The sequence below is a fragment of the Heterostelium album genome (genome assembly GCF_000004825.1).
Source record: "Heterostelium album PN500 unplaced genomic scaffold PPL_scaffold3, whole genome shotgun sequence".
In the NCBI taxonomy this organism is placed as follows: Eukaryota; Evosea; class Eumycetozoa; order Acytosteliales; family Acytosteliaceae; genus Heterostelium; species Heterostelium album.
Genome location: NW_008805065.1, coordinates 2080259 through 2103521, shown reverse-complemented (window position 1 = coordinate 2103521; position 23263 = coordinate 2080259). Strand labels below are relative to the sequence as shown.

At 30.8% G+C, this 23263-nt stretch overlaps 13 protein-coding genes across 13 annotated transcripts; 1 reads left to right on the top strand and 12 right to left on the bottom strand.

The window, feature by feature from the left end:
* Positions 1-49: 49 nt before the first annotated feature.
* Positions 50-2955, bottom strand: PPL_03415 (E3 UFM1-protein ligase 1; the record flags this gene model as incomplete). The annotated part of the gene is made up of 8 exons (XM_020574380.1): positions 50-398; positions 464-549; positions 623-1066; positions 1136-1648; positions 1737-2050; positions 2136-2194; positions 2284-2846; positions 2944-2955. 8 exons carry the CDS (start codon positions 2953-2955, stop codon positions 50-52), a joined length of 2340 nt encoding a protein of 779 aa, XP_020436452.1.
* Positions 2956-3438: 483 nt separating this feature from the next.
* PPL_03414 (uncharacterized protein) lies at positions 3439-3645 on the bottom strand (the record flags this gene model as incomplete). The annotated part of the gene is made up of 2 exons (XM_020574379.1): positions 3439-3459; positions 3490-3645. The coding sequence occupies 2 exons, from the start codon at positions 3643-3645 to the stop codon at positions 3439-3441; spliced, it is 177 nt and encodes a 58-aa protein (XP_020436451.1).
* Positions 3646-3833: 188 nt separating this feature from the next.
* On the bottom strand, positions 3834-4575 carry PPL_03413 (uncharacterized protein; the record flags this gene model as incomplete). The annotated part of the gene is made up of 4 exons (XM_020574378.1): positions 3834-3986; positions 4054-4072; positions 4210-4474; positions 4551-4575. The coding sequence occupies 4 exons, from the start codon at positions 4573-4575 to the stop codon at positions 3834-3836; spliced, it is 462 nt and encodes a 153-aa protein (XP_020436450.1).
* Positions 4576-6069: 1494 nt separating this feature from the next.
* Positions 6070-7520, bottom strand: PPL_03412 (uncharacterized protein; the record flags this gene model as incomplete). The annotated part of the gene is made up of 3 exons (XM_020574377.1): positions 6070-6074; positions 6691-7154; positions 7246-7520. 3 exons carry the CDS (start codon positions 7518-7520, stop codon positions 6070-6072), a joined length of 744 nt encoding a protein of 247 aa, XP_020436449.1.
* Positions 7521-7676: 156 nt separating this feature from the next.
* Positions 7677-9741, bottom strand: PPL_03411 (uncharacterized protein; the record flags this gene model as incomplete). The annotated part of the gene is made up of 3 exons (XM_020574376.1): positions 7677-7803; positions 8582-9253; positions 9335-9741. 3 exons carry the CDS (start codon positions 9739-9741, stop codon positions 7677-7679), a joined length of 1206 nt encoding a protein of 401 aa, XP_020436448.1.
* A 1609-nt stretch (positions 9742-11350) lies between these two features.
* On the bottom strand, positions 11351-11521 carry PPL_03410 (uncharacterized protein; the record flags this gene model as incomplete). The annotated part of the gene is made up of 1 exon (XM_020574375.1): positions 11351-11521. One exon carries the CDS (start codon positions 11519-11521, stop codon positions 11351-11353), a length of 171 nt encoding a protein of 56 aa, XP_020436447.1.
* A 57-nt stretch (positions 11522-11578) lies between these two features.
* CYP519E1 (cytochrome P450 family protein) lies at positions 11579-13348 on the bottom strand (the record flags this gene model as incomplete). The annotated part of the gene is made up of 5 exons (XM_020574374.1): positions 11579-12251; positions 12322-12617; positions 12692-12894; positions 13051-13216; positions 13292-13348. 5 exons carry the CDS (start codon positions 13346-13348, stop codon positions 11579-11581), a joined length of 1395 nt encoding a protein of 464 aa, XP_020436446.1.
* Positions 13349-13727: 379 nt separating this feature from the next.
* PPL_03408 (uncharacterized protein) lies at positions 13728-15404 on the bottom strand (the record flags this gene model as incomplete). The annotated part of the gene is made up of 4 exons (XM_020574373.1): positions 13728-13869; positions 14094-14128; positions 14554-15067; positions 15154-15404. 4 exons carry the CDS (start codon positions 15402-15404, stop codon positions 13728-13730), a joined length of 942 nt encoding a protein of 313 aa, XP_020436445.1.
* Positions 15405-15587: 183 nt separating this feature from the next.
* PPL_03407 (uncharacterized protein) lies at positions 15588-17718 on the bottom strand (the record flags this gene model as incomplete). Its single annotated transcript, XM_020574372.1, has 3 exons — positions 15588-16458; positions 16541-16909; positions 17309-17718. 3 exons carry the CDS (start codon positions 17716-17718, stop codon positions 15588-15590), a joined length of 1650 nt encoding a protein of 549 aa, XP_020436444.1.
* A 108-nt stretch (positions 17719-17826) lies between these two features.
* Positions 17827-19163, bottom strand: PPL_03406 (glycoside hydrolase family 47 protein; the record flags this gene model as incomplete). Its single annotated transcript, XM_020574371.1, has 2 exons — positions 17827-18823; positions 18922-19163. 2 exons carry the CDS (start codon positions 19161-19163, stop codon positions 17827-17829), a joined length of 1239 nt encoding a protein of 412 aa, XP_020436443.1.
* A 390-nt stretch (positions 19164-19553) lies between these two features.
* PPL_03405 (uncharacterized protein) lies at positions 19554-20247 on the bottom strand (the record flags this gene model as incomplete). The annotated part of the gene is made up of 2 exons (XM_020574370.1): positions 19554-20087; positions 20161-20247. The coding sequence occupies 2 exons, from the start codon at positions 20245-20247 to the stop codon at positions 19554-19556; spliced, it is 621 nt and encodes a 206-aa protein (XP_020436442.1).
* A 456-nt stretch (positions 20248-20703) lies between these two features.
* PPL_03404 (uncharacterized protein) lies at positions 20704-21681 on the bottom strand (the record flags this gene model as incomplete). The annotated part of the gene is made up of 3 exons (XM_020574369.1): positions 20704-20731; positions 21086-21395; positions 21468-21681. The coding sequence occupies 3 exons, from the start codon at positions 21679-21681 to the stop codon at positions 20704-20706; spliced, it is 552 nt and encodes a 183-aa protein (XP_020436441.1).
* A 138-nt stretch (positions 21682-21819) lies between these two features.
* On the top strand, positions 21820-23097 carry PPL_03403 (uncharacterized protein; the record flags this gene model as incomplete). Its single annotated transcript, XM_020574368.1, has 4 exons — positions 21820-21873; positions 21981-22054; positions 22231-22510; positions 22762-23097. 4 exons carry the CDS (start codon positions 21820-21822, stop codon positions 23095-23097), a joined length of 744 nt encoding a protein of 247 aa, XP_020436440.1.
* Between the last annotated feature and the right edge of the window lie 166 nt (positions 23098-23263).

The window sequence follows — 23263 nt, the reverse complement described above, 5'->3', positions numbered from 1 at the left end:
ACACATTGTTATATTCTTTCTTTTTTTATTTATTATAATTTAAAATATTTTAAGAGGAAGTAGTTGTTGTTGATGTTGGAACATGAAGTGCATTCTTTAGAATATCTAATTTCTTGGTGAGTGATTCTTCGTCTTCTTTCTTCTCGGATTTGTTGATGATAAAGTTAACGACATCTTGTTGCGCTTCAGTGAGTGTTTTGAGAAGTTGTTGATCCGGTATCAATTCTTGTTGGCTGAGTGTCTGTACCAATGTTCCAATGGATCTAGGTGAAATATGTACCAAATGCTTCTTGTATTTAATGTAAAGTAGTAAAACGATCGCTTGGAATTGATTACCGATATCCTGATCATTTTGTAATTGTTCATATAATTCCTTTTGATGACTTTCCAACAGATTCCTATTTAAAACATTGTATTAAATTAGAATAAGATTACTATACACAGTATGTTACACAATACTTACTTTTCAGATTTCTTATCTAATGATTTCAAATGTATTTGAGATTGTTCACAAACCGATTCTAAAGTATCCATAAAATCATTGACAGTCTAGAAATAAATAATGTTTAAACAAGATAAGATAGGTAAATAAACAAAGTTGTAGTTTTAATAGATTACTTACATCTTTGGTTAAACATTTAATTAGTTTCTCTAGATTCTTGGCGATGGCAGTTGGAAGTTGAGAGATAACGGCGGATCTCTGAGCGGGAGTATCGCAATTACAGTTTTCAACCATGTGGTAGGAACCGTTGATCTCTACTACGAGGTTGGCCAAGTTTGTACAGACGGTCTTCAGCAAATGCTTATGGAGGACGGTCGATGCCGGATCGAGATCTTCCAAACCCTTTTTGAAAAGCAGTGCATTCTGGTAGAGTGTATTGAATGCATTGGCCAACTCTTGTTGTTGTCCTTTTCTCGATTTGATTGTCTCTGTCTCTAGTTTCTCTTTGGCTTCCTTCACCAGTGTCTCCCAAATCTGATTGACCTTTGGTCTAAGATATTGAGCCAACGCTTGAATCAACTCTTCCTCCATATTCTCAAATGATTTAGTGAGAATTTGAATAATCTAACAAAATACATTTTAAATTAGATTAGTTGTCATCTTTTAAACTATGGAGTTATTATTATTACTTACATCTGATAAATGATCAACTTTTGGTGTTTGAGATGTCTTTTTCTTTGATTGTTGTTGTTGTTTTGATGATGTAAAGTCATCTTCATCATCACTATCATCATTTGTTCTCTTACCACCTTTTTTAGAACCACCTTTCTTTCCACCTTTTTGTTTGGTTGGTCTCTCATCTTCAATCTGTTGTTGTTTAGATTTCTTTCCACCACCACCACCCGATTGTTTACCGCTTGACTTTGAAGAAGTGGAATCGGTAGAATCTGATAGTTTCGATTGTGATTGTGATGTTGCTGTAGTACCACTACTGGTTGCAATGCTCTCTTGAATGATCGCTTGTTTCTCTACTTTCGTTTGAATCATCTTCTCCAACAACACGAAACAACGGTCGACAAACGATTGACTGACAATAAAGAAGTCATTCAACACGATAGCCTGACGATTATTCTTATCTTTCATCGCAGGACAACTATCGATTACCATGGCGACGTCCTTATTACCCAATGACGATGGTACCAATGTCTAACAACAATAGAATAGATAAACAATAACATTAATTAGCTAATTAACTAGTTAATTTACAACTATTAGTTAATAAATGATTACTTACCGATACATCCATCCAACCAGAATTAGCAATGATCTCAGTGATGAAAGAATCGACATTCTCAATGATATAGCCACTTACGAAACAAGATGAGAGAGCAACACCATTCTTGTAGGTATTCTTCAAGTATGATGTTGGATCTGGTATTTGTAGTTGTGTAAGTGTCGAGTATTGAATATAAGAGTTTTGAGTAAAGAATGAATCTATCCACTTTGAACGACTTTGTGAGAATATTGTTGGAATAAATTCTGCTTGTGATGCTTTTCCTTGTATCTGACCATTGATTCTTTTAGATTGTATCAATTCCGCTAATTGTGCTGTAATTTATATAAAAGTAAACAACTCTAAAGTTAGATAAAATAGATAAATAGATTGATCATTATTATTATGAATAATACAAACAATGGAATAATCTTTCATTCATTTGATATTGTTTACAAAGACTTGATATATTTGTTGGTCTATTTAATGTATATATAATGTTTATATTATGTTATTAGTATATAAAGATTATAATTGTTATGTTTTATGTTTATACAATTATACATACTTTGTAACAGATGTAAATAATCCACAAACCTTTGATTTATGTCTGTTTACATGTGCTTGAGTGTAGAGGATATCAGAGTCGAATACACCTTGGATGAGTTTACCAAGTCTGAGGTTGATTGCATCACTCAGGATTTCAACGTTCAAGTTGAATCGCTGCGATAGATCGTTGATATCCAATCTACCGACTTCCTGTAGGGTTTCATGAATCTCCTCGACAACGGAATCCAAGTAGTAACGTGTAAGTATCTCACCGTAGTAGAGTTGCATCGATCTATCTCTAGAGACGATGTAATTGACCTTCTCCTGTATGTATGTGAGATCGACTTTGAGCAGCGGTTGCAAGTCACTCACCACTACACGACCACCCGATGCGAGAATTTCATCGCGAATCTCATTCTCCAGCTGCTTCGGTGTGACAAACTCTTTGCCACCGCTGGTATTGATCATATCGATCATCTTCAACTCGATCATCTTTGAGATGATCTCAATGCAGTTACGCTCCGATAGCTTCTGTGATGTCTGTTCCTTCTGAACAGAGACTAACCTCTGTCTAAGTAATTCCTATTATAATATATGATAAGTAATATAAGATATTCATCTTTATTAATAAATAACCAACAAATATAATCTATCTAAATTATTTATAAGTACTACATACTAATTCATCCATTTTAATTTCTATTATAAATAAATTTGCTTGAATAAATCAGGAATTTATTATTAAAAAAAGTGTGTTGGTTGATCATCAAATTTTTAATTTAAAAAATACATTTATTAAATACAAAAATTTATTAACTCATATCATGAGTACAATAATTACAATGGCGGTGTCGTCAATATATACAATAATGGTGAATCACCCAAAGAACCCAAAACAAACTCTTTGATAACACCGGTAAGAGAACAGATTTGCAAATAGTGTAGTACGTATTTTATTAACATTAATGATTATAATCATAATAATTAATATATATCACAGATAGAAAAAGAAAGGGATGTGGCTGTAAAATATCCAAACCTAAACAATCTACCGACAACGAACCAAAACCCAAACAGCCTACCACCAACGAACCAAAGCCCATCACCGAACAAGTGAAGAGTAATTCTAAGAAAAAAGAACCATATAAACCAATAGAAAACTATTCCACAACATCTAAGCCATTGGATAAGGATTCTTTAGAAAAAAAGGAAGTCCTATCATTACATCAGAAGGTTGTCTCTCTGGATTTGACGAAACAAATATCTTTAACCGCATTTTTACACCACAACTTAAGGCAAGCATATCGGAAGCGACCAATAAAAGTATATCTGCTTCTAATGAAGCGAATAAAAATAAACCAAACAAACATTTGTCATTCATTGAGAGTGTTTCGATGATGAGTTTGAACGTTTCATTAGAATGAATATAGTTCTGGGAATTAATGTATTATAAGGCATATACAGTACTTACCTATGCTTTCAACATTATGATAAATGTAAATGCAACTTCATTTCCAAACAATTTGTTAATGACAGTACCCAATATTAGTTGCGTGAGATGGTTTGATACTATAATCTACACAAAGGTGGAGTGGATCTTGGCGATGAAGGATAGGAACTGGCGAGTGATGTATATGATTTCGTAGAGTCGGTACGCTTGTGGAGTGTCTGGCCTTGCGATTGCTGTGCTATCTCATTGACCATCGTCACCACGACGTCTTCCTATTATAACCTATAATAACTTAAAAGATTTTCAAATAGAGTATAATAATCCTCTTTCTAAATCTACCAATTCAATGAAATTAAACCTAATAAGTGTTAGTGATTAATAAATAAGACTGTGAATATTATATTTATGGTGAACGATATAATGTCAAAAGGGTTTTTAAAGTTTATTTTATTATAAATTTGTGATTGTGATAAGTCTATTATTATTATTAATTACTGGTAGTGTGTCTTGATTAAATCATCGATCATAGTAGTACCAGAGCCAGTAACGTAACCCATACATTTTTGAACTGTGGAGAAATTCTTGAAGACCTTGACGAATGGATAGATTGCAACATCATTGGCCCACATACAATCAACAGTAACTGGGGAACCAAATGGAACTTGGAAGAAAACGGCATTTGGGTATCTACCTGGTAAGGCTCTCATAAAATCTCTGACCAAATCGCAAGCAATACAATTTGGTTGACCAAAGTAAACTACTGTAACTTGATTTTCATCGGCATCATTGAGTTGAAACATGAAATCAATCTTCTTTGTTGGAGATTTGGAACCAACCTGAGATAGATTCTGGTAATGTCATTTTTTAAAGTTGATTTATAGATATTTATGAGGTAATAAAACAGATATAAAATAATTGTATTTGTACAGAATATGAATTTTACAAATATAGAATTATCGTTGTTGTTGTTGTTGTTTAATGGGTAATTTGAATAATGATATATAAAGCTGAATCATCACATTTTAAATACTTTTTGAGAACACAAAATACCACAAGAATCCAATAAGAATTAGTGTGGATGATAGAAGCCTGTGATGTTTCACCTAATTTGTGGGGTCTATGATATAATTATGGTTAACATCAACTCTGAGAATGAGTGTCTGATGATCTTTGACACAATAGGTTTGTTAATAAAATTTTTTTCATAAACAATGTTTTGATTTTTTTGTGATTAGGTTTTGAAGTGAGATCCCCAATCAACTGCAGTTCTTATACAATATTGCAAGGGATTACACTCATTCTTGGGCTTGGCTGAGATACAAATCAAGTTGTGTGTTTAGAATGAAATTTGATGGTGACAGTGATGATATGCAGTCGTTGTTTTATTGTTTATTTTTTAATGATATGTGAATGTTTGTTGTGTGATCATTGCTTCTTTGATTAAGAGTAGGCCTATAAGTCATATCCAAAGGCTCTTTGATAAAAATCTAGAATTAATGCTTCCATTTTTGGTCTGATTTAGATAGTTTTCTTATAGATCAATCATATTGAGGGTCCTTTTTTTGAGAATTTTTTTTAAAATATTTATATGGAATTGGCATAAATTAGTCAATATAAATACTTTGTGACATAAATGAAAGAAATTAATTTTAGGTTAATCATTTTTTTGGGTGAAAAATTCACAAATCATTTTACCACGTAAGACTTTTGACTTCAAAAAAACTTTTTTTTTTTGGGTTTGCATATAAACAGTTTTGGAAAGTGGAATTTTTTTACCACGCATGACTTGTGCACAAACGTTGTCAAAAAAAAAAAAAAATGACACCAACGTTTCATTTTGTAAAAATTTCTTCTGAACATAAATCGATGTTTATACAGATGCTATCTGTAAATATAACACCTTTTAAAGTGTTTATTGTGATTACACCTTTATATTTACATCTATTTAACTTGTTATTTAAAAATATATTAAACTATTAATATTTACAGTCATATTTTCAATTAATTTTTATATCTATATATTTGTATTAAATAGATCAATAATATGAATAACTATAGTTAAAACAACTATGTTTATAACAATATTCAAAATAGTAATAATATTTCGTTTCTTAATTTTATATTGTTGATTACTATAGATTAATCAATCTTATAGTACTCTTATTAAACAAGTTTGGAAGAGAAAACAAAAAATAAAGGAGAGGCATTGAAAGGGAATAGATTCTTTTTCTTATTCCTATTTGGTTGTATAGGTGTATTTTTTTTATATTTGGTATTGGCTTTGGCTTTGGTATGCATTTAGTTGGATGATGTAGAGTTGTAGGTTGAACGATGATTGATTGTAAGCAAAAAAAACTAAACTATTAATAATGGATAGATAGTTATAGTATTATTATTTATATGGTTAAAGAGTTTGTAATAAAAATATAAGACAATCAAGTAAGTTTACTTGATAGATTTGAATGGATAATAAAGTTGGGTGAGTTTGTGAGTGGAATATTTTAATTAAAAAAAATAATTTAAATCAAAAATATTAATTATTTGTTATTTTATTAAAAAACAATTTTCTATAATAATAGGCTGAATTATATTTGGAGAAATGAAGAGCATCTCTAGAATATTGAAATCCAATATCAATCAAATAGTTGATTGGTTCAAAATTTTCGTGCGTGCTAATGATGATTCGAGATAGTGTTGCTGGTAGTATGATTGATTTAAGTTGGTTGTTAATTTTATTTCTATCATATTGTTGACTATGAGTTTCCAACTCTTCGAGAGTGACCAGACACTTTAATTGTATGATGATTGGTATCCATCTATCCATATTGCTTTTCAGATAAACAGATAGATGTGTAATATTGGAGAGTGAGAAATATTTAAAGAAGCTGCAATCGGGATTTCTGGAGATTTCTGGGACGGTTAACTTTTGGAGATTGGGAAATTCAAAGGTTTCATCGGTTTCTCGAAAGCAAATACCTGAAAGCTTTCTTATTGTCGAGCGACACGACTTTGGAATGCTAGCGACATCAAAATTTATCAACTTGATTGATTCCAGCAATGGTAAATTGTTACACAAGGTTGTGAGAAAATCAGCTGTTGGAAGAAAAGGTATGGAAATGTTTATATTTCTAAGTGATTTCATTAAACAGATTGCATCGAGGTGTGCAGGTTCTATTGTTACTGAAAAAAGCGTAATCGAGCGAAGTCTGGTGGCAATCGTTCCAAAGTTTTTGAGACTGGTCACTGTTAAAGATCCGACATGAGTTTCATAATGAATATATAGTTTTTCAACAGTTGATAACATATGAGTGAGATGAACAGATTGTTGTTGGTTGGTTAGCTTTTCAAGAATAGGAGCTCCAACATGAAGTTTAACAATATGTTTAATTGGACACCATACACTGTTAAGTCTATTGTGAAGAACAGCCATTCTTGAAGATCTATAGGTAATGTTATCATAGGTAAAGAATTTTTTAGTAATAGTGAAAATATATTTGAAAGTTTTACGATAATCTTAGTTTCTTTACGTACTTTACTAGGAGTGCGACATTGTTGAACATCTTCCTGACGATACCAAAGAATTGTTTGTTGATTAATGTCAGTTGTAATGCTTCTTCGTATGCTAATGCAGTATTGATGTGATTAGAGGTTGATATCCTCCAACTATATTCAAGTATCTTTGTGATGATCAACACTGGTAGTTTGTATTCAACATGACCTCGATGAAATTGATTTGAAGGATTGTCATCGATCAATTTCTTTTGCACACGATCTCTTTCTTCATTAATATTGCTAATTTCATCCATTGATAATGAAATGTTTGAAATTTCGTTAATTATTATCTACATGTCTTAAATCTTGTTTTTATACAAAAGAGAAAAAAAGATCTAAAAAATTTCCAAAAAAAATAAAAAAAAATTAATCTACTTTTTCAAACGAGAACCTTTTTAAGCTGTTCACTATTAAAGATGAGAAGATGGTTGTTTCATTAACTTTTCAAAAACGAGAGTTGAGACTTGAAGTTTAACAATATGTTTTATTGGCCACCATGTACTAATAAGTCTATGGTGAAGATCCTTCATTCTTGATCTAAATATAATAATTATCAAAGGTCAAGGAATGTATAATAAAAACAATAAATTTAAAGTTTATACAATAATCATTGTTTCTTACTTACTTTTCTATTGCTCTATGTTAATATTCTTGAACATCTGACTTATGATACCAAAGAATTGTTTGTTGATTAATTTCAGTTGTAATGCTTGTTGGTATGAAAAAACCGACAATGTGGGGATCATGTTTTGTTGCTACTTTTTCTCACAGAATGATTTGATCTTTTGTTAGCACTGTCAATTAACTTGATTATTCATTCTGTTACTATTTAAACATTTAATTCAAACAGATAATAAAATACTAGTGAAAAGTCTGTTTGAAAATAATAGACACAATTTTATTTGTGGCGTTTTAAAGTGTCTAGTATTTTTGGTAGTTTTTATTAATAACTTCAGAGAAATAAAGAATACATATACCTTACAGGGTTTTAGAATGAATTAATCACAATAAGATTTCTTTTATTTTAAACATATATTAAATTATTATTTTCAACTTATTTTTATTTCTTTGTATTAATTAAATTGTTAATTTATTAAAAACCATTCTTCTAATGTGGATATCTGAATGATCAAGATCTCTGGAATATTGAAATCCAATATCAATCAAATAGTTGTTTGCTCTAAAGACTTCATTGGTGTTGGAGGGAATGATGATTCGAGATAGTGTTGCTGGTAGTATAATCGATTTAAGTTTGTATATAAAATAGCGATCTGATTGACGATGATACATTAAATCCTCGAGAGTGACCAGACACTTTAATTCTATGATGATTGCTATCCATTGATCGAATTCTAATTGATTATTTAAAAATAGAGATAGATGTGTGATATTGGATTGTGAGAAATATTTAAAGAAAACGGGACGGGAGTAGATATAGACGGATAGCTTTTGGAGATTTGGAAATTCAAAGGTTTCATCAGTTTTGGTTTCTTCGGTCTCCCCCAATTTAACTCCAATCTTTTTAATTCTTGAACGACACGACTTTGGAATATCTGTGACATGAAAATATCCCGATTTGATCGATTCTAAGAAAGGTAAACCATTGCATAGGGTTGTGAGAAAATCAGGTATGTCACTAAAGGTGTGGGAAATATCTATCTTTCTAAGTGATTTAATTGAACAGATTACAATCAGGTGTGAAGGTTCCACTTTTACGCGATAGAGACAGAGCGAGCGAAGATTGGTGGCGATCTTTACAAAAGTTTTTAGGCAGTTCTCTTTTATATTTTCGATTTTAGTTTCACGCACAACATTTAATTTTTCAACAGTTGATAGAATATGAGTGAGATGAGCAGAGTTTTGTTTCATTAACTGTTCAAAAATGAGTATTCCAACTTTTAGTTTAACAATATGTTTAATTGGACACCATACACTGGTAAGTCTATCTTTAAGATCCTTTCCAATGAGTGAAGGTGAAGATCTACTTCTAATAAAGGAAAATAATGTTTAATAACAATGAATTATGAAAGTTTAACAATGATATGATGATCATTGTTATTGTACTTACTTTTCTTTTGAACGAAGTCTGACATTGTTGAACATCAGACTTACGATACCAAAGAATTGTTTGTTGATTAATGTCAGTTGTAATGCTTGTCGGTATGAAGATATAAGGGTGATGCGGTCAGAGGTCGCTTGCATCCAAGTTAACTCAAGTATCTTTGTGATGATCAATATTGGTAGTTTATATTCAACATGACCTCGATGAAATTGATTTGAAGGATTGTCATCCACCAATTTCTTTTGTAAACGATCTCTTTCTCCTTTGATATTGATAATATCATCTATTATTAATGTTTTGTTGCTACTTTTTTTCACAGTTATATTATTATCTAAACAAATCTTAAGTAGTTGATCTTTTTTTAATTTTTTCAATTCATCTCTATTATAATTTGTGAATGTTTGATTATTCATTTTGTTTTGTGAACTTTGGTTTATTTGTTAACTAAATATTTAAACTATTAAGTTTAGAAAATAGATGTAAAAAAAAAAAAAAGTGCCTGAGTCCAAAGTGACTTTTCTAGAAAAAAATTTTTGATAATTCAAAAGGGAGAGGGAGATTTTTTTAAAATAGTTTTTAATACTATTGAAGGTCACTAGCTAAAAATATTAATATAATGGGTTTTATAAAACAGTTTTAAGATAAAAGGTATACATGAGCAGAACCAGTCGAACCAGTCACCAAACTGGGAATAATAATAAAAAGGGTATTGATTAATGTTAACAAATTAATTTTTATTCTACGTATTTTAAATTCTTAGTTTGATTCAATTGCCGACTCATCGGTGAATACATGAATATATGTCGAAAAAACATGATTTGACACCGGCTGCAATCAAGGCAAGGTTGGCTTTCGCCAAAGAACATCGTCACTGGACAATGGATCCAGAAAAGCAGTTTGTAGTATTGGACATTGTAAATATTTCTTTACATACGACGTGGGACAAGCAAAGATTTCAAGTAGTGGAGAAACTAATTCCATTGGTCAAGCACTGTATATTCACCGATGAGTCGACAATTGAATCAAACTAAGCGAGTTAAGATGGATTATTTTCTGAATCTGTCTAATAGAAACGAGCCTATTGAATCTTCTCTCGATACATTGTTGCACTTGTGAAACGGTCATACATTCTCGATTTAACAATAATCTGACTATTGCTCTTCTGATTCTGTCACTGAATATTCTTGGTCTACCTGTTCTTACTCTATCTTTCAAAGATTCTATTTATTCGAATCTTTTGATTGTATTTAATACTGTTCCTCTACTAACTCCAAAGTTCGATCTATCTGTTCTTTAGAGTCACCTCTATTGAAACTATCTATTATTCTTTGTCTTAGTATCTCTGCTATAGACCTTGTAAATATATATAATATTGCATTAAATTTATTATTTTTAAAGAATAAAATAAAATAAATAATTATCTTGTTTTCAAACAATACCAAATTTGTCCCTTTCAAAAATCTATTTTTTTTTTTAAAAAAAATTTTGTTTGATTTAAAAAATAAAATAAAATGATCAAATAAATATATTTCTATCTATTAGTTTGATAGTAAGTGGCAAAAAAATAGTATTTTTACTGTATCTTAATGATGCATGATCGGTATAAAGTTAACTTTTATTTTCATATTTATACCGATTAAAAATCAAAGTTCTAACAAAGCGTATAATTCTCTGCCTGGAATATTGAAATCCTATATCAATAAAATAGTTGATTGGTTCAAAAGTTACATTGGTGCGAATGATGATTCGAGATAGTATTGCTGGTAGTATGATTGATTTAAGTTTGTTGTTCATTTCCTGACCATCAGATTGACTATGTGAATCTATATCTTCGAGAGTGACCAGACACTTTAGTTCTATGATGATTGCTATCCTTTGATCGATATTACTTTTCAAGTAAACTGATGTGTGATATTGGATTGTGAGAAATATTTATGGGTTTGGATTCTCTGGAGTTGCTCGCTACGGTTACTCTTTGATGCTGTTCTCTGTTAAAGGTGCACAATTAGTTTCACGATGAATTCATATATGTAACTTTTCAACAGTTGATAGAATATGAGTGAGATGAGATGGTTGTTTCATTAGCTGTTCAAAAACTGGAATTGTGATCTGTGGTTTAACAATATGTTTAATTGGAAACCATACACTACATTGTAAAGAATGTTTAATAACAATGAATTTAACGATAATCATTGTTTCTTTACTTACTTTACTCTTGAACTAAATTTTACATTTATTATTTTGTTTTATTTAAATTCTTTTATCTAATTTTAATAAAAATGGTTGAGGTTTAATTGTCAATCCATATTCTTCGACATCATAAATTGGTTTACCGTCGAATGAAGAGACTACAAAATTTGACATGATATTGGAAATTGCAAGGTAAAGTTCATCGTTGGCCAAGTTCATTCCTACGCAATTACGTGGTCCTGCACTGAATGGTAGGTAAAAGTCAGCATGTTTTTCTTCGTTTGATGCTCCCATGAAACGTTCTGGTTGGAACTTCTCTGGTTCGCTCCAATGCTTCTCTGAATGTGCTAATCCATAGAAATTGATAAGAATCTGAGCACCTTTTGGAATGAATACTTGATCGTTCAATAGTATTGATTCTCTGGTTTGACGTGGTAATCCAAATGGTCCGACAGGTCTTACTCTCAGTGTTTCTTTGATGGCTGCAACCAGATATGGAGTGTTATTCCTGTTGGCCAAAGTAACATTTCCATTTACACCAACAACCTCTTTCAATTCCTTTCCAATCTTTTCTTGAACATCTGGATTATTAGCCATGAACAAAAGGAACCATTCGATTGTAGTTGCACTAGTATCTGTTCCAGCAAGTAAAAAGTCAATTGATACTGCAATTACACCATGTCTATCTTTACCTTCTGAATCAATAATTAAAACATCTAATAAATCACGTGGACTATTTAATCAATAAATTTATTAGTTTAGTTTTAACAGGAAAAATAAAAAAATTTATATATAAAACTTACTTGTTTCTATCTAATGTTTCAAAATGTTCATCATAAATCTTTGCTACAAAGTTGTAAACTGGATCCATTTCAGTTCCAATAACGAATTTCTTGAAACCGTAAAACAATGGTTGAATAATGGTTATGTAATCAAATAATGAGCCAGCACCACCGACTTTAAATATTTGGTCGATCCAACCAACCAACATTCCTAATCTACCTTCATCAACACCCTCCTCGTATGGAATCTCATCGGCAAATACAATACTAAAGATAATATTCAATGCATATTTCTTGCAATATTTCATTGGTGAAAACTATAAATATTATTGAATAGAACAATTGGTTACTATTAGACAATTAACTATTATTAGTGATTTAATAAACTTACGGGTTCACCTGATTTTTGAAACTGTGACATCATTGAAATAAAGAGCTCAGATTGTTTCTCCATAACTGCGACTGTGGAACGTAGTTTTGTTTTTGTGAATGAATTTGCAACCAACTTACGATTGTGATACCAACGCTCATCTCTGGCACTCACCAAAGTTTTGATAGTGATTGCTAGCGATTGCAAATGTTGGGTTTTGAATTCTATTTAAAAAGTTATGAACATTGGTAACCAAAATGAGCTTTGCAATCACAGGATCATTTACAACAATAGTATAATACTAAACATTTAATAAAAAATGAAAAAAAAATTAGTCAATCGTTATAATCATAATAATATCAGAGTTAAAAACTAATTACTTATACTTACATCACCCATCCAAAACTTAAATACATCACCGTAGGTTTTAGTCATATTCATCAAAGTGATATGTGGAGATTTACCTAGTTGGTGAAGATTACCTAACACTGGTAAAACTGATGGTCCTTTAGGGTCATGATCAGAGAACTTTCGCAATTTTGATACCTATATTAAAATATAATCATTATGAAAAGTTAGTTTTGCAGTACTGCTATTAACTATATTGTTAATACTACTTACATATGAATAAAAACAATAAACCACAAATAAAATTTTGATTAATAGAAACAAATACATTTTCTAATAAGTTCAATTATAATTGAATAATGAATAATCACATAACTATGATTCATTTTACCTCATCTTATTTTTTTTTCTAAATTCTTATTCTATCGACTAATCATTCTAGAATGACAACAACGGATAATAAAGTGAAAGATGATTCAAACAGCTAGTCTTCATTTTGATTGAACAATCGCCTGTGATGACATTAGATTTTTAATTTTTATTTTTATAAATGATGATGTGCATCACCCACAATACTCCTTGGGATGGGTTTTTTTTATTTTAATTTTTTTGGCTAAAATCACAAAGATGGGAGATAAAAATATTTTTTATTAAAATCTTTTGTCTAATTTCAAAAGGAATTAGGTTGGTTTGAGGGTCAAACCAAAGTTTAGGTATCGTCTATTGGTTTACCGTCGTGTGAAGAGACGATAAAGTTTGACACGATATTGGAAATTGCAATGTCATCGTTGGCCAAGTTCATTCCAACACAGTTACGTGGTCCTAGTCCAGGAAGTACTCTTGGTATTTCTCTTTAAAACCCTCAAGGAAACGTTCTGGTCTAAATTTTTCTGGATCATTCCATCGTTTCTCATCTTGCACATACCATAGTAACAAATAATTTGATCATTGCTAACAATTGTTATCATATAGATGTCAACCAAGCGAATAAAGATGCTATTGAATGACGACATTCAACGAAGCAGTCAGACGTAATGCCAAAGAGAAAGAAGAACCTCTTAACATAGACATTTACATATAGCTTCTACCGTTTTGATATGCATTTATCATCTGACAATAAGCAATTTCTATATAGCACTTTTATTTCATGGTTTCTATTAAGAGATTCTTAATTTATTAAAAATCAATGTTCTAATAAAGCTAATTGGTATAATTCTCTGCCTGGAATATTGAAATCCAATATCAATGAAATAGTTGTTTGCTTCAAAATATGTTAAATTGGTGCGAATGATGATTCGAGATAGTGTTGCTGGTAATATGATTGATTTAAGTTTGTTGTTCATTTCCTGACCATCAGATTGACTATGTGATTCTATATCTTCGAGAGTGACCAGACACTTTAATTCTATGATGATTGGTATCCATTGATCGATATTACTTTTCAAGTAAACTGATAGATGTGTGATATTGGATTGTGAGAAATATTTAAAGAAGGGGATGGGTTTGGGTTTTCTGGTTTTGTTTGCTACAGTTACTCTTTGAAGATTAGGAAATTCAAAGGTTTCATCAGTATCATCCAAGTAAACTGATGAAAGCTTTCTAATTCTTGAGCGACTTGCAATTGGAATAGCGGTGATACTGAAACAAATCAATTTGATTGATTCGAGTAACGGTAAATTGTTACATAACACAGCGAGAATATCTGATATACGCATAAAAGTGGTGGAAATATCTATCTTTCTAAGAGATTTAATCGAACAGATTGCATCGAGGTGTGCAAAATCCAGTAATATTGAATTGATAATGAGAGAGTGAAGATTGGTGTCGATGGTTCCAAAGGTCTTGATGCTGTTCTCTGTTAAAGGTCCACAATTAGTTTCACGATGAATATGTAACTTTTCAACAGTTGATAACATATGAGTGAGATGAGGAGATGGTTGTTTCATTAACTCTTCAAAAACGGGAATTCCGACCTGTAGTTTAAAAATATGTTTAATTGGACACCATACATTTGTAAGTCTATCGTGAAGCTCGTCCATCATTGAAGAACTAAATGTAATAATTTATAATTATCGTGGGTAAAGAATGTTTAATAATTACAAGATATACATGAAATCTTTGTTTGTCTTACTTACTTTGCGTGAGAAAGAAGTTTAATATTGTTGAACCTCTTACTGACAATACCAAAGAATCGTTTATTGATTAGTGTCAGTTTTAATGCTTTTTTGTATGATAATAAAGGAAACTCTTGATCATAGGTTGATATCATCCAAGTTAATTCAAGTATCTTTGTGATGATCATCACTGGTAGTTTGTATTCAACATGACCTCTATGACACTGATTTAAAGAGATATCCTCTCTATTTGTGAATGTTTGAATGTTCATTTATCAGTATTCTTTATAGATTTACAAAAAAAAATAAAGTTTTAAGAAGATTTTTTTGGGAAATGATCTGCATCAAATTTTTTCGATAATTATCTAGAGATATAAATTAAAAAGAAATTATCAAAGAAAATTGAAAGAGAAACATAAGGTCAGACCAACAAAATAATAGAATTTCATTTAATATTAATTGATTATTTTATTAAAAATCATTCTTCTATGTTTACGAGATGAACTATCTTTAGAATATTGAAATCCCATATCAATCAAATAGTTGTTTGGTTCAAAAATTTCTTTGGTTTTGGTGCGAATGATGATTCGAGATAGTGTTGCTGGTAGTATGATTGATTTAAGTTGGTTGCTCATTACCGGACCGTCAGATTGACAATGATAATGTAAATCCTCGAGAGTGACGATACATGGAAATAGTATGATGATTGATATCAAATTAGATTTGAAATAAACCGATAGATGTGTGATATTGGTTTGTGAGAATAATTTATAGTAGTTAAGAGTGGAATCTCTGAATATTCTTCCGAGAGTTAACTTTTGAAGATTTGGAAATTCAAAGTTTTCAACGGTATCTTCCAAGCAAACCTCTGAAAGCAGTTTCATTCTTGAGCGACACAACTTTGGAATATGAGTGACATTAAGATTTGACTTTTTGATTGATTCGAGTAATGGTAAACCTTTACATAACTCTATGAGAGCAGCGTATGGAGTTTTAGAGTACCAAATTGCTATCTTTCTAAGTGATTTAATCGAACAGATTGCATTCACGTGTGAATGTACCATTGTCACTCTAATGAAGGAGAGTGATATTAGATTGGTGGCGATGGTTCCAAAGGTTTTGATGCTGGTCGCTGACAATAGTTTACTATCAGTTTCACGATAAATTTCTACCTTTTCGACAGCTGACAAATTATGAGTGAGATGAGCAGATGGTTGTTTCATTAACCTTTCAAAAATGGGAATTTCGACAACAAGTTTAACAATATGTTTGATCGGACACCATACACTGCTAAGTCTATCCTGAGCTTCCTCTATTCGTGAAGATCTAAACGTAATAATTATCATAGGTAAAGAATGTTTAATATAATATATTAACAGTTTAAAGATAATCTTTGTTTATTACTTACACTAAACAAATTTTTACATTGTTGAACATCTGACTTATGATACCATAGAATTGTTTATTGATTAATGTCAGTTGTAATGCTTCTCGGTATGGTAATAAAGGAGTGTGGTTATTATTGGTTGATATCCGCCAAGTTAATTCAAGTATCTTTGTGATGATCAACACTGGTAGTTTATATTCAACATGACCTCGATGAAATTGATTTGAAGGATTGTCATCCACCAATTTCTTTTGTAAACGATCTCTTTCTTCTTTGACATTGATAATATGATTTACTATTGATGTTTTGTTGCTACTTTTTTTCACAGTTATATTATTATCTACACAGATCTTAAACAGTTGATCTTTTGTTAGCACTGACAATTCATCTCTATTTTTGAAAGTTTGACTATTCATCATCTTTTGTTGTTGTTTTTAAGATAATAAATATATTTAAAACTGATCAGATCGACTTGTGAATTCTTTATCAATAAAAAGTATATCTATGGTTTTGATCAATAAAATATAACTTTTGTTTTTAAAAAAATTGGTGATCTCCAAATAATTCTTTCATTACAATTTTAGTTTTAATCATAATCATAAAGATAGCAATAACAATCAAGATTATCATGTCATGAATGGCTACTACGACATTATGGTGGTGGCATCACCTCTTTGACTTTAAGCGCTTCGGTCTTCTTCATACAAATAGTTTGCTAAAAGTGTAAATAAGAATTATTTTATATTCATTATTTATTATATTTGTTTTTGTTTTTGAATGTTGATTTACATAGAGGGAGTAGTAAACTTTGACATTGAATCGAATAGTTTCCGATCTTCGTACCATGGAGTTTCAAGGTTTTTAGCACCGTAAATCTGAATTGCACCAGCCGATATCTTTCGGAGGTAGGACTGTGGTTTACATTGCCAGTTGAATTCGATGGCGTCAATCTCCTTGTGATGTTCCAACATCGATAACGGTTGCTGCTGTGGTTTGTTGCTCGCCGATGAATATTGTTCGCTTGCCAACTGTGGTGGTTTCGTATCGTCTTCGGTGTAATCCTTCTCAAAGAATCGACTCTCCAGCGGGAATATGTGACCCTCAGTATTAAATACAATCGTTTCATTCACAAACATATTGGTTTCGTCGAATATCATATACAAATATTTACATGTTTCCGATAGGAAGAAACTTTCCATTTTGTTCTTCCAAAATATGTAGTTCCACATCTGCAATATTAGCATGTCCACATTCCTAAAATTATAATGAAAAAGAATTATTAATATGTGTTTTTTCATGATTGTAAATTAATGAAAACTTACACATCTTGTCAAGTTGGAAAGTGACCAAACTAAATCTCTTGCCATTTTTATGTAGACGGGATCTTTGGTTGTTTGATACATGTAGTAGAGCGATTCCGCTAGTTCTGGACGCAGTGGGTACGAACGCTGACCTGGCTGTACATTTCCAGACATTAGATTGTAACCTTCGGGAATGAATCCAAATCTTCGCCAAACCGAGTGGAATGCTTTGATGGTGGAGAATCCTTCTTCCAACTCGCCAACCATCGTCTGTAGACCCGGCCAAAACGACTGCAACGAATTGTAGATTGGCCAAATGATGATCGCTTTGCTCATGTGAACCTCTATGTACCAGGGATCCTTTCGAATGTATTTCAAAATCGCTTTGTACGAATCCAAAAACATCTGCATGTACTCCTCGTCGTCGAAATAGATGGCAGCTTTCAACATGTACTCAAAGAACGAATCGATACCAGTACCGATGCCCGACTCCTTGATTGTCCACTCGCCCGTTGCAATATCGATGTGATTCCCGAGCAGATCCAACTCTGACCGGTATTTCCAGAGTGCTTTTGCCGCGCGTTTCGCAGCGACCGCATACTTTGGATTGTTGGTGAGTCGACTGAGTATACCGAATTCCAGCGCAAAAGTACCGCCACCCGCCGTACAAGTAACGGTTGTCTCTCCCTTGAGAACACCACGCTCCAAGTTGATGGCACCGTATGGAATGCCGGTGGGTGAATCGAACGCCAGCAACAAACGATCGCCTAGATCCGCTGCCAGCGGCAACAGTCCGCCTTTGTAAGCCGGCAGCAGTTTCTCTGCCCACATATGAGCGGACAGCAATCCACCCAACACACGAATGTTCGTCTCAAACACCGAAACATTGATATCCTTTGCAAAACTGATATTATCGATAGTCCATTGTACACCTTTTTCAAACTCTGTCAAATTGTTCATAACCAACAACGCATCTAAACTATCTATATATGTTAAAGCATATCTTAATAAAACAAATTAATAAATACATTACTAATTCCGTTTCTTTCTTTCATTTGTTTTTTTTTCTTCTTTTCTACTTCTTCTCTTTTTGCAACTTACTTTCCAAATGTATCGGAACCTTTACATGAAAGTGGTTTCAATTCATCCATTGGAAAACTGTATTTCATATAACTATCGTAACCATGATAGAACATTCGCTTTACATCTTCTCTGAGCAATCGTTTCAACTCTGCCGACGAAGGCAATGTATAGATATTCGATTGATTGAATTCTTGACCATTTATTGAATCTATCAGTTGTAACAACAGAACAACTACACCTATAAATACTCTTGATTTCATAAATATATAATATAAACTTTTTACTCTTTTCTAAATAGATATATAAATTAATATATATCTAATAGAATCGATTCAACATGTATAACTAAACTAAACTAAAATAAATATAAATATAAATAAACTTTTAAACTTTTTAAAAATAAACTTAAAAAATAAAATAAATTAAATTAAAAATTAAAAATTAAAAAAAAACAAGAGCTCTGCTGTCAAAAAAAAACTGATCATTTGTTAAAAACAAATAAACAACACACACATGCCAAATCGATCAATCAATTAAATTCACACACACACACACTTATTTGTAAATAAATCTATGTTTGTTTTATTTTTTGTTTTTTTTTAACATATTAGAACAAAAGGTTTTCAATTAAATTAGATTATTGGTTTGAATCATGATGTTGAAGTTGCAGTTGTTGGAGCTTGGTTCATTACTGTGTTGTCGTCGCCACCCTCTGAGTGTTGCCATGTAAAATCGTTGGCAACTTCACCGTGATTGGCGGCTGGTTTCGGTTGTGGAGCTAAACGTGGATCCAACAAGGAGCCTTCACGGAAGAACCATGGTGACAACATCTGACCGGCAGAATGAACCTCTTCCCAGGTGTTGATTGAGAATGGCGATGGACGGTTATTCCATGGTTGACTCAAAACGTTGGGATCTGGAGTTGCTTTTGTATCGTAGACATATCCACCGGCCGATCTTGGTGGTGCTCTATTAACGACATCCTGAAAGTTTCGCCAGTATTGTTCGTTTACCCAATCGTGTCCTGCACCATCACCCATGGCATTTCCAACGGATCCCATCGATGCGACCATAGGTTCAATCATCTGGATAAGCTCTACCAATTTAGATTGGAATTGTTTCAGTGGGTGTTGATTCTTTTGTTGAAACATCTTTTCTATATGACTAACATATTGTTCTGATTCCTTTTTTTTAATGAAGAAAAAACAATAACAACATTAATTTATATTTATTTAGTGTAAATTTAATAATACATACGGATGGGAATATATAGTTGTGGTATCTACCAGATGATACCAATATAAAAGAAAAAGATAAAAAGAATACAAATATTAAAAGTTTCATTGTTTAACTTTAAAATTTTTTTTTTATTTATTTGTTGTTGGTAGAATACATTGAAAATCTTAAGTATTTATAGAGAACGACCAACCTCCTAGATGACTAGATGAACTTTGAATTTTCTTTAAAACAAAGATGATAATGCCGACACTTTCGAAAGTAATATTATTTATCAACAAGATAAAAATATACCCCATCCACATTTTAGGAGATATACGAATATATTTAATAATTTCATATGATTTTCAATTTTAACATCTAATCGATTCCGTTTCATATCACATTGCATCACTTAAAAGCAACAAAAAAAAACAACACACAAAATTTTCAACAAGGTAGATTAATGCCGAGATGTGTGAAAATTATTTTTTTATACAAACAAATAAAAATTTATTTATACAAATAATATATTGAATTTTATACTCTATATAAATCAAGAATTTTAATTTTCAAATTAATATTTCATGTAATGTGAACATCATGATTTTCACTATAGTAATATAAAAACTGTTTGATAAGTTTATCAAACAAAAGCCTGGTTGGATAAGATAGATCATTATTTTTTAAAACCAATAAAAAATCTTACCAATAATTTGATATTAGATATATGAAAAGAAAAAGAAAATAAGAAGAATTAGAAAGAGAAAGTTGTTTAAAGATTGGAAATTGTGTACATTAAAAAACAAAACTGAATGATAAGAAAAATAGATATTAATATAAACCCGTTTTAACTTGTTTATAAGATTCAAAATTTATTTTTTATTTGATTGATTTCTGGTAAGTCTAATTTTTAGGTTCGATAAATCCACAGTCAAGTAAAAATGCAGATCTTAAGAAGAAGTACGAAATATCAGAATGAAACTCATCTGAAATTTTTTTCATTTCATCGGGCATTGCTTTTGGAAAATCCCTAGTAGAAGGTGCAATGAAAGATGTACCAGTTGAAAAAGATGAAGTAGAAACAAATCCGAATTGTCTGAGGAACTTTTGGATCCTTTTGTTTGTTGCACCATTTTTATCTGTATTGGATGTTCGAATTAAAATCACATTGAAATGTTCGACTCCATTGCTGATATTATCTTTTAGATATTCTCTGATGAGCTCATGAATGTTGGTTGGTTTATTCTTAGAGTCATACCAATTTGTAATTGTCTCTGTAAATATAAAAGATTGTTAATTTTACTAAATTACAATTTTTTAGAAATTAAATTATATAACAAACATACTATTGGGAGTATAATAAGTAGGATTTCCAATTTTTATTTTATTAATTTTTTGAGAGACTTCATCCACTTGGTCTTCATATGATTCATCTGAATCTTCATATGACTCATCTGAATCTTCATAGGATTCATCTGAATCTTGGTCTGATTCGTCATAAGGTGCAAATACTTCTTCGTATTGTTTCTTGTTTACTAGATTTCTTTTATGATTACTCATATCTAATTTCTATTCTTTTTAATATATATCTTTTAGCTAAATGTAATTTTTGTTAAAATTAAGAAAACTTTATTTTATTATATATATGATGAAAATTGAAAATTATGGAAGTTAAATTATGCAATTTTGAAATTCTTAATGGTGGTCCTCTCAGATATTTACAAAAATTTTTTACTTTATGTGGTTTTAGTTGTAAATTTACACCCCCATTAACTCCCAAACCAATCAAAAACGGTTGATTTTTGATTCAAAGAGCCTCAAACAGTTCTTTTTTTTAATTTTTTATTTATTTTTTTTAGTATTGGGCAATTGAAAAAATTCCAGCTTGTCGAAACTTCATTGTTGTTTTCACTTCAAATCTAATAAAGAAAGAGTTTATTAACCCATACATTTCATTTTTTTAAAAGTTAAAAATGATTTTTAACAAATATATTTGGATTATTACTTGATTTATCAATATTCTTTGATTTGGTGATTTGTGTTTATATTATTTTTTCAAATATTTAATTTACAAATCAATTAATTTATTTTTGAATGATCATTATTTAGAGAACCACCAACATCTTTGAATTATTTAAGCAATTCCAATGTTTACACAAGATTCGCATTGAATAATGGTTCAATTTTAGAGACATCTCAGATTCCAAACAATCCCATAAAGACTTCAACAATGGGGTATTCAGGTGATGAGGATTATCTTTTCACATCGAATGGAACAATTCCCGAAAACTATAATATTGTAATTTACAACTCAAAAGAAAATAGTTTAGTTTTGAAAGAAACTCATCCATCTGGATATCTCGAGTATTATACAGATCTTGGACTTAATGTTAGGTGGGATCAAAAAGAAATTCAGTTTACTTTTTTGGACTGGATTTTATTGGTGTTAATGTTTCAATTTTTTCTGTTGATTTCAATGATTATTATTCAACGTATGTATCTATTATTTTTTATATCTTTATCAATATCATGATTTTAAATTAATTTCAATTTAAAATAGAACAAAACTTTATTAATTTATAGAACCAAGTTCATTTGTACAATATTCAGCAGTTCAAATCTATTTTGATCCCATTATAGATTATTTATACAGCTTATACATTATATATTGAAAATATAGTTCAGATTCAAAGATTCTATTTATCAAACAATCCATTCACAGAGAACAAATATCAATTCAAATTGAATATTGAAACAAATGAACCAGAGTTACCTTTCTTTGCTTTTGAATCGATGCAATATCTCGGAGTTGTAAACTGGGGTAATATCAACCCATCACCAATATACCTCACACAACTAGACCTTCAAACAAACACACTCAGAGATGTTATCAACATCCCAAATACAGAGATTGCAAGTGCATGTTATACATTGGTATTTGCAATCATTCTTCAACAAGATGAAGGTCAAGATTAGGAACTCTTTATCTCAAGATAATCGATTTTGTATCATTTGAAATATTGACGAATGTCACTAATCCAATGACTTATGCAACTTTTTTATTTCAATCTCAATAAAATTATATTACTAAAAATTTTTATTTTACCAAACAACGAATTTACTTTTTTTAAATTATTTGAAC